Below are 10,213 nucleotides of genomic sequence, written 5' to 3' on the forward strand. Positions count from 1 at the left end.
TCATAATCTTCTGATTTATCTTCAAGATTATTTACAACCGTTGTCAATTTCTCGATTTGTTTTACATTTTGGTTGACCTGTTTTTTGGTTTCTGTCATCTGCGTATTAACTTGCTCAGTTAATTTGTCCATTTTTTCTTGTAGCGGCTCTAGTACTTTCTCTATGATCATGGCCATATTTGCTTTAATTGCCCCGTCTATAGCAGGGGGTATGGCTACACTAATTGCCGGAGGTATAGAACTTTATGTTCATAATCTTCTGATTTATCTTCAAGATTATTTACAACCGTTGTCAATTTCTCAATTTGTTTTACATTTTGGTTGACCTGTTTTTTGGTTTCTGTCATCTGCGTATTAACTTGCTCAGTTAATTTGTCCATTTTTTCTTGTAGCGGCTCTAGTACTTTCTCTATGATCATGGCCATATTTGCTTTAATTGCCCCGTCTATAGCAGGGGGTATGGCTACACTAATTGCCGGAGGTATAGCTACACTAATTGCATTTTCAACGGCCAGGTTAACTGCTTTTTCCACCGCCTGGTTAACCGCCTTTTCTACTGCCTCTTGTATGAGCGCATTTAGTTCTTTCGGGTTAACCTGCATCGCCTGTGTCTGTGCCTGTGCCTGTCCAGGGGCAGAAAAGGATGGTCTCCTTGCTCCTGAGGCCATTTTTTTTTGTATTTTAATATTTGTTATCTGTTGTTATTAATATTTCTCTTCTTTACCCACACTTTTCCTTACCTATTAACTTACTGCACCATTTAATGAATAACGAGTCTTTTGATACCGACCCTTTTGTTGCCCACCCTTTACCTTAGTGCTGTAGATTTATCCCCCCCCTCAATGAGTTGGATATACCTGTACATACAAACTTATCACAACCCTGATCTATCCAAACCCCCAAGAATGTCATTGACGGCTCTCCATTGAACTATCAGTTGATCAATAATCTATCAATTCATCAATATCAGTTATTCAATTAAGCCATTAGTTAATTAGTTAAGTTAGAACCGTTAGTACCGTTAGTAAATTAGTAAGTTAGTAAATTAGTAAGTAAATCAATTAATTAGTAGATTAATAAATAAATCAATTAGTCAATTAGTCAATCAATCAGTCATCCAGTTTGTTCAGTTGCTTGGGTAGTTCATTGATGGGTTAGTTGGTCCAACCGTCCGTCAATTGGTCAGGCAATCAGAATAAATCAGAATCAACTGTTCACATTTCAGATCTTCAGACTCAATTTAGCGCGGTCCAAGCTTAATAGATTTAATTACAACTGCTCTTCAGACTGGTATGTTCGGTAGAGGCCATTTCGCCGATCCCTTTCTTTTGCCCTTCTTGCCGTGCCGTAGCTGTTGTGTCCTCAATCTTCAGTCGCTGTCTCTGTGTACACAAGGTCTTTTCGCGTCTCCCGTTCCCTTTTCACCTTCCTTAATCTTCTCCACCAAGCTATAATGTGCTGTATTGGCTGTGCCGGGTGGTATGCTCATGCGATACAGCCGCCCGCTATTTCTCTTCGTCTCTGCTTCCACCTGATCTGCACGGGCATACACTGCTTCTGCCTTCCAGCTACATTCAGGTTATACTCGGGACCATACAGTCCGTACAGTCCAGCCCTAATAATGTCCGATCACACCTCTTCTGAGTAATACGGTACCGTTCACCTCTTCCGCGTCTCCGGCTTACGTCACTGCTGTGCGCTGTTCTCTGCCGCTTATTTCCAGTACGCAGCCGTAAGCCTCCTCTTATGTGCCTCCTTAAAGCGAACGCCACTCTTTTAAACGGAAAAAACGTTTCTTTTACAAAAAGTAAGTTTGCCACCTTATTTGCAAATAGTAGACGAGGTTCTGCCGTTCCGGTAGCTCCGACTTTGCCCCTCTCACGAGAGGCGTCTCCATGGACCTGGGCTTTGAGGTAAGAAGGTATGCCGCCGCCGGTCGCCACCTGCCGCTTCCGTTCCTTCAGCTCCCCTTGCCCGAATCCCTCTACAAGGGTTTCTCGGTGGTGGTGCCAAAAAAAGAACTTTGCACAAACACCACTCCAAAGTCCAAGAAGTTCGCTGCTGGTAGAGCTTCTCTCTACCCCGCCTCGTCTTGTCGCGCCATGAACCGGAAGTCAACAGCTAATGTAGCCAGTCCTAATGAGTTTCTGCTGTTGGGTGTGGCCTATTATACTAATGAGTTCCTGCTGGGCATGGCCAACTCGGGAGCCAGCCGGAACTCCGTTCCTATGCGTTCCTGCCCAAAAATAGCCCTGTGTATAATACTGGTGACTTCTGTAATATCTCTGTATAGTATTAGTGAAGACCATGCAGTGGGTTGAATCCAGCCCTCCTCATCCAAATGGAAGGTGGTTTTTCTTGTGTGACCATGATTTCTGCAATTTCCCCCATCCACCTGCAGTCTCTTGTAACACACCTTGCATCATTTCCCATTCTTGGGGGTCTCTAGACATTCTGGCATGGACCTTTTGAGTCACTGCAGTGACTCTGAGGCAGGGGGAGGTTGTGAAAGCTATATTTTATGATTAGAGCTCTGCTCACAGTTCTTAGGATCTGCCTAATGGATGTTTCTGGAAATTGTCATCTGTAATGAACTAATGATACTGACTGTATACTTTCAAGATAGTCAGATTCCCAGATAATTTGTCTGCCACTTTTTTTGTTGCTTGTACGACTGAGAAATAGATGGAATTTATATCATGGTGGCTTTCAAATAGGTTGTGGGAAGCACAAGGAAGACAGTATAAGGGTACAAAAAGTAAGATCCAGTATGCAAAAGTCATTGTGTAGTTTTTGTTCTGGCTAATACATGTGTCAGTGTAACAAAGAAAAGGGGTTGTATTCTGGGAGAAATTTTCCAGATGTCTTGATGCTCAGGACAGCAGCTCATCCTATAAGAAATGCACTGCTGTGGAGACTCCTGTCCAATGAGCTGACCAGTGGAATCAGGAAGCACACGATTTTTAAAACGATATTTGAAGAGCCAATCCAAAACCAGATCATGAAACTCTATCTATTACAATACTAGCTAGACGTTCAAGCTTCATTAGTTTTCTGCTGCCTCTTTTTACTTCCTTGTAGAGCCTGGTTATTGTAGTCATTGTTGATGAGAACACTAATGCTAAGATGCAAGAGTCACAGCCTTACTTAGTAAACACTCTCCTAACTAGATGCAAAGAGGACCAGTGGCTGCCCTTTTAAGTAGTTTAATGTCCCTTGATGTAGCAGTCTTTGCTGCAAAGACCTATACTTGGATGTAGATCTGTTGAAGGGTAACAACTCGGGGGGGGGGGAAGAGAGAAAGAGGGGGGAGAACGTGGTTAGTGTGAACTTAAAAAATATTTTTTAGGAATACAGAAAGCATCTGAGTCCTTATTGTCATAACCTCCTGGTGTATTTTTTCAGCTGAAAGATATGTTTCCTGGTTTTCGATTGGCACTTCCACCAAAGCGCTGGTTCAAAGATAATTACAACCCTGACTTTCTGGAAGACAGACAGCTGGGACTGCAAGCATTCCTACAGAATTTAGTTGCTCACAAAGACATTGCTAATTGGTAGGTGATGATTTATTTTATTTATTATTTCTATTTGTATCCCGCCTTGCTGGGCACGCTGGCTCAAGGCGGCTAACAGTTAAAATAACGTAAACAATACAGAGTTAAAACGATTAATAAACATAATAGAAAAAAAACCAGCAACAGTTTACAAGTAAAACCAACAGATGATGGCGACAGCTGGCGTTTCCTGCGCGCCCAATCGGGCATGCAAAGCCTTCAGACTCCCTGCATTTAAAGGGGCCCTTTAAGTGCAGGAAGCTGGCGTTTCCCCATGCGCCCATCGGGTGGGGGCAGACGTCCCCAACGTGACATCACGTCAGGGATGCCCCACCCCCTCTGGGAACGCTCCCCAAAGTCCCCTGCTGGGGGCTATAATGGACTTGGCAACCCTACTGTGTTGGGAAATTCCTGGAGATTTTGGGGGTGGAGCCTGGAGAAGGTGCTGTTTGCGGAGGGGAGGGACTTAACACTGTATAATGCTATAGAGACTAACTTCCAAAGCAGTCATTTTTTTCCGGGAAACTGATCTCTGTCACTTGGGGACCAATTGTAAATCCAGGATATCTCCAGATACCACCTGGAGGTTGGCAACTCTAGCTTGAAGATTTGGCATAGCGATGGACACAGGAACAGTTATGGAGCAGGAGGAAAAGAGGACATGAAGCTACAGTTGAGACAGTGCTCTAAGAAATGGGGGGAGAAATTGGATGGCTACTGGAAGTCAGTCAAGAGAGGAGGGAAAAGAAAATGAGAACACACAGTTGTCTGGGATTAGAGGAGCAGCCATACTTTGCCTGGTTTAGAATGGTGAGCATAGTCTTGGTACCCAGGTGCAACAGCATGATGGTGAAGGGCAATTGTTGTGGTCAGCTGACTAAAATTCTGGGCTTCAGAAGCCCTCCTTTAAACTCCAAATTAGCAGGTTTTCTGTTTGTGTGATTTGAAAGGAAAGGTCATTGAGGGTCACTCTGGGATTAGTGGCCATGATGTACAGAAGATGCCTCTTTCTTTGTTTTATCCATGAAGGGAGTTTGATTGCCCTGTTTGATGGCTTCGGAATTTTTCTAAATATGTAGGAATGTGTTTCAGTAGCCCACAGGCACTGGTCATCCTGCCTCTGCTTTGGGAGTGATCTCAGTGAGTCAAAAGAGCCCTTCCACCAGAAGGACTTCACAATTTCCTTGTCTCCATACATTGAGTCTTTTTAATGACCTTTGGGGTCATTTAAAGTTCTCTTGACTTTGGCAAGATAGAGCCTTAACTGTGCTATACCACTGTCTTCTAGAACACGTGTGCCTTTTTGGGGCAACAGTTTGAAAGGAAAAAAGGGAAAACCAATAATGCCATTGCTCCCTTAAAGTCTTCATAATTAAGTCCTAAATTTTGATTGGACTCTGCTGATCCAAGTGTATTTAGCATTGGAACTCTAGTCATATGGTTACTCATTAAGCATATTAACTATAAGAACATAAAAGAGCCTTGCTGAACCAGATCATCTAGTCCAGCATCCTATTTCCAACAGCAATTGCTGTTTCTCCCTGAGATCTAATATTCAGAAGTGTTTTGTGTCTGATCATGAAGAGTTCATGTATTGAAGATATATTCATACCTCATTATCAAGTATGGTTGTAATACAGTTTAAGAAAATTTAAGAGGTTAGTTTTCGTAGTTTCATACTGTGTGTGTTGTAGTCCAATCAAGCGCTGCATACCCACAGCCTGCCTTAAAAAGCCCAATTGATATTTTAAATTCATTGATTGTAAGTAAAGGATATTGTACTTTTTATCATCCTTCCACATAACAGCTTTGCTGTACTAGCTACTGGATACATATTTGTGTATCAACATTGAGCTGTAATTCAGTAGTCTTGTCTAAATGTGTTATGGAACAAGTTAAATCAAGGGTGAAGAGCATAATGCTTTCCTATAATAAGTTGTTTTAAAAGAGCCATTTTGCAACCTCATTCCACAGAATTTCAAAAGAGCAGTTCAACCATGAAGAGATGGTCCACTGTAAATATGTTTGGGAAGGGTCAGCTATTGTACCTGTCAAATGAACCAAAGTAGTAGAATCATTTCTGATTTTTAGATAGGTTGTTATAAACGCTATGAGTGGGAAAGCTATGCTGGCTTTAGTTTCCCCATCCACTGCTAATTGACAAGCTTAGAATCCTGCAGATTTGATGATGCTGTAATAACTCCCTGGTGACTGTCTTTGTGTTAAAATAATATAATATAGATATCCCATGAAGAGCTTTCTGTTTTTAGGGCCTTCCTACAGTTCTAGACCTTTCCACATACTAGCACCCTGAAAAGATATATATGTATTTACTTACTTATACCTTGCCTTTCTCCCCAGTGGAGATCCAGAATGGCTTACACTGATCTCTTCCATTTTATCCTGGAAATAATCCTCTGAGTTAGGTTAGCCAAGGTTACTCAGCAAGCTTGTGTAGCAGAGTGAGGATCTGAACCTTGGTGCCCCAGATCCTTGTCTACCATTCCAGCCCCTACACCATATTGTCTCTGTCTCTCCAAGAACTTGCAGAATGATGCCATGCCCCCTGGGTTATACTTTGAGTATCAGCCGTGCTGGTTTTCATGTGCAGAGGGATCCCTTTTCCTCAGGAATTCTTCCACACAGCCAAAGATGCACAACTTCTGCTAGGCAATAGTACACTGGAAAGTACATAAAAGTGGCATCTAGAGCCCAAATTATTTTGAAGTTCCACTATGACTCATGTAATACAGGGCTTTTTTAAAAATCAGGAAATGAAAGATTTGTACACTCCAATAATTAAGCACTTTAGGCCTTGCAAATAAGTCCACAAGTTACTAGCCCACATAAATGTTTACTAATCCAGCTGCTCCTTTGAGTGCTACTGCAAATTATTTGTGGCCCATTGATTGTCTTGGGAGAGAAGGAACTTCCAAATCTGTGGGAGGCAATTGTTGTCCCTCAGAATAGCAATTCTTAACAATTCTGGTGTACACACAGAATGGGTTTTTGGATAGGGGTATATGGATTTGGTACAATAAATACCAGACTCTGAAAAGCTGCTTTAGGCTTATCCATAGGTGGGTGTTAGGAGGGGCTATGGGAACAGCTGTGATGGACTGCACTGTAAAAGCTCATGAATGCTGTATAAACAAGTCTTGGATCCTCAGAGAGCCTTGAGTGACAGGCTGTTAAAAGGGATTGGATTGGTTAGCATCGGTTGAGCAGAAAGACTTGGGAATTGACTACTGAGGAGAAGTTATTTGGAGTTTAGCACTGACTGAGGACTGGGAAGGTTAGCAAGGAGGAGAGGGAGGATCACTGAAGACCGCCATTCGAGCCAGAAAAAGGGATAGATCTAGTTTAGAGAAGTAATTCCCTGCCCAGTTGAAAACAGAGGTAGCTCTAAAGAGTGGAGGGATCCCTGGTTTGTTTAGAGAAGAGATTTGGTAGTGTATCTCTGCCTTCTGAAACTTGAAGAGTAAGTTAAACTCAAGAACGTACACTGGAGTGTTTAGCAAACACTGAAAATACAGCCTCTCATCTCAAAGATTCAAAGACTTCATAAAAAGCTTAAAACTCTTACTAGATAACTTTGCTATCACACTGGGTTGTTGATGTGGGTTGGTAGAATATAATAGGATTGTGGGTTCGTAGAATATAACAGGATTTAAACAACCCTTAATATGAACTTGAATAGTAATATAATTTTGCTTTTATAAGTTGTTGTTTCTTTTCCTTCTGAAGACAAGGTATAATTTAGGCTACAGCCCTAGCCAATAGTGTGCTCAAAAGGGAATAGAAATGAAATTCATTGTATGAAATTGAGTTAATATCGGAGTTCTAATAATTTTGGCATATGGGTACCTGAAACTGTAAATGGAAACAAGGACCCTAGCAGGATGGCTAATATATAATTTAATGCAAAATAAGCGGTATGAAAATAAGTACAGATTTGGAAAGATCTGTAGGCCAATTAAATTTTTGGTCAGGAGAATGAGGATCAGTTATAAAGAATGTAATTAATTAATTAATGTGGTGTGAAATATAAGTATTAATTGGAAGGGGGTTGGTGGGTGGAGGGATTCACGTGTGTTATGTGTTTGTGTTTGTTTTGTTTTTGTTTTTGTTATTTATGTGTCAAAAACCCAATAAAAAGTGTGTGTGTGTATGTATGTATGTAAATAAAAACCTCTTACTTGCCGGAAACATATTAACTGGAGTTTGTGACTTTACTAAATCACCTCAGAGTTATTATTGATTCACCTCAGACATTTTATCTCTGATGTCATGTGACATTTTCCCCTCTGCATTGAATAAAGTATTTTGTTTATTTTTGCACTTTCAAAAGCCGCTCATGTGCCATTTTCAGAAGTATAAGTTAAGGAGGTGATCTTGTGTCTTCCTTCAAGTCCCTGGGATGAGCCAGCATCAAAATATAATAACATGACAGGGTGGGCCATCCATAATCCTTCAGATAAGAAGCAGCTGTTTACCAGAAAGGAAGGGAAAATGGAGGGAAAATCCTGCCTGGGAGGAAGGGAAGAGGGCAAGATCACCATAACAGCAAATCCTCATGTTTCATCTGTAGCTGCTTTTGCATTTCCTCTTAGTTTTACAAGTTTGCTATGTGGCATAGAGGGCTTGCTGTTGTATTTCTCAATTTTTGGAACCCCCTTGGGTGCCTGGAATTAATTGGCCTTTCTTTGATTCCTAGACAGTGTTACATTTTCTATTCAGATTCATATTTACATGTGCCAGTTGATTTAAACTATACATCATTTTAAAATCTGGTTGCTTGTATCCTTCCTAAATTTCCACTGGCTCAAGAGGGGTGGGATTTTCAATGATTTCCCTCTCCTTTGAAGAGATTGCTGATTCCCTCCAAGCTGTTCTTGGAGGAAGGGTCCCCCATTTCCCAGGAGCAGCATTTGGGGAGTATTTTGGGGTCCTGTAGAGGGGGGACCCCAAAATATTCTCCAAAGGCTGCTCCTGGGAAATGGGGACCCCCCCCCCAAGAACAGCTTAGGGGCTGCAGTGACCCAGTGGTTAAGACACTGAACTGCAGAATGAAAGGTCGGTAGTTCAGCAGTTCGAGACCTGAGTTCTGCAGTTCGAGACCTGAGCTCTGCATGACAGAGTGAGCTCCTGTCTGTGGTCCCAGCTCCTGCCAACCTAGCAGTTCGAAAGCAAGAAGGTAACAGCGTTCCATGTGCCTCGGCATCTAGTCATGCCGGCCACATGACCACAGAAGCGTCTTCAGACAGTGCTGTCTCTTCGGCTTGGAAACAGAGATGAGCACCACACCCTAGAGTCAGATTTGACTGGCTTTCAAGCAAGGGAAACCTTTACCTTTTAGAGGGGGGAAATCAGCATGGAAATTCTAGGCAGGATCTAAGCCAGTGGGTTTCTTTAGACTGTTAGTTCATCTTTATTTTGCCTTTTCTTCCCCTATCAAACAGTTTCACAAAAACATAAGAAAAAATAAAGGGAAACATACTTATTATTAACTCAAGTAGTTCAATACAGTGATTCTTTTAATAGAACAAATTGCTACATTTCAAAGAAGCATCGTATTTTAATATGCATATTCATTGGGCTATTCTATTTTGGATACTAATATCTCTTTTCTGCCATCTCTTTTTTTCTAAGTCTTGCAGTAAGGGAGTTTCTTTGTTTGGATGATCCACCAGGGCCTTTTGATAGCCTCGAAGAGAGCAGGGTAAGTAATCTGTTGTTACAAAAATCGACTAACTGCACTCTTAAGCCTGAGCTTTGCCTTAACAGTGTTCTGTAACTGGGTTGGTTTTTTAACAGAAGAGCGCATATTTGTTCTTTGTTTACCACAGACACAAAAATATGTCTCCATGGGAAAAGAGACAAAATGAATAATCCATAGATTCTGCATTAGTACCAAAAGAACACCAGAATATGCAGAAAGACAGAGCCAATAATGATGCAGAGATTGCTGAAAAGACAAGGAGCCCAAGGGCAGGAAAAGGAATGAGGAAGTAATAAGAAATAATTATACAGAATTTCACATTCTTCTAAAAATGTCATTGGCATTCTTCCGTTTGCCTCACTTGTCATTTAGTGTCAATGAAACTGAATGATTTCTTTACCCTTAAATTTGTTTCTTTTTCTGAACTTTGATCAATTTATCACTTGTAATGAGTGTCAGTCTGGATGTCTCAAATTCAAGTCTCTCTGCTTTGTTAATGCTGCTTTTCATCTGTTTTGATCTCAATTACTGTTGAGCTTTCTTAACTGGCTCGTTTCATATTTTTGGAAAACATTTTTTCACATCTATTATAGTTTATCCTCTCCACTCAGAGTGACATATATAGTAAAGGTAAAAGTTCCCTTGCTCGAAAGCCAGTCGAATTCGACTCTAGGGTTGCGGTGCTCATCTCTGTTTTAAAGCCGAAGAGCCAGCGCTGTCTGAAGACGTTTCCGTGGTCATGTGGCCGGCATCACTAAACACCAAGGCGCACGGAACGCTGTTACCTTCCCACCATGGCCGGCTCGCCCGCTAGGCGAACTAGGTGCTCGCCTAGAGCGCGCCGGCGCTCAGGGGCGCCAAACTGCGCCCCCACCCCACCATCCGCCGCTGCCGCCGCCGCCCTAACTGGGCGATCGCCGCCTCCCTCCACCTCCTGC

At 41.9% G+C, this 10,213-nt stretch overlaps 1 protein-coding gene across 1 annotated transcript in view; it reads left to right on the top strand.

The window, feature by feature from the left end:
- SNX16 (sorting nexin 16) overlaps positions 1-10,213 on the top strand; it is a 32,971-nt gene that overhangs the window by 13,773 nt on the left and 8,985 nt on the right. The window contains exons 4-5 of the mRNA XM_015425988.1: positions 3,405-3,553; positions 9,206-9,275. Of these exons, the coding sequence (XP_015281474.1) occupies positions 3,405-3,553; positions 9,206-9,275 (219 nt within the window). The remainder of the gene's footprint in view (positions 1-3,404; positions 3,554-9,205; positions 9,276-10,213) is intronic.

Source organism: Gekko japonicus, unplaced genomic scaffold, assembly GCF_001447785.1.
Source record: "Gekko japonicus isolate JY-2015 unplaced genomic scaffold, Gekko_japonicus_V1.1 scaffold4017, whole genome shotgun sequence".
In the NCBI taxonomy this organism is placed as follows: Eukaryota; Metazoa; Chordata; class Lepidosauria; order Squamata; family Gekkonidae; genus Gekko; species Gekko japonicus.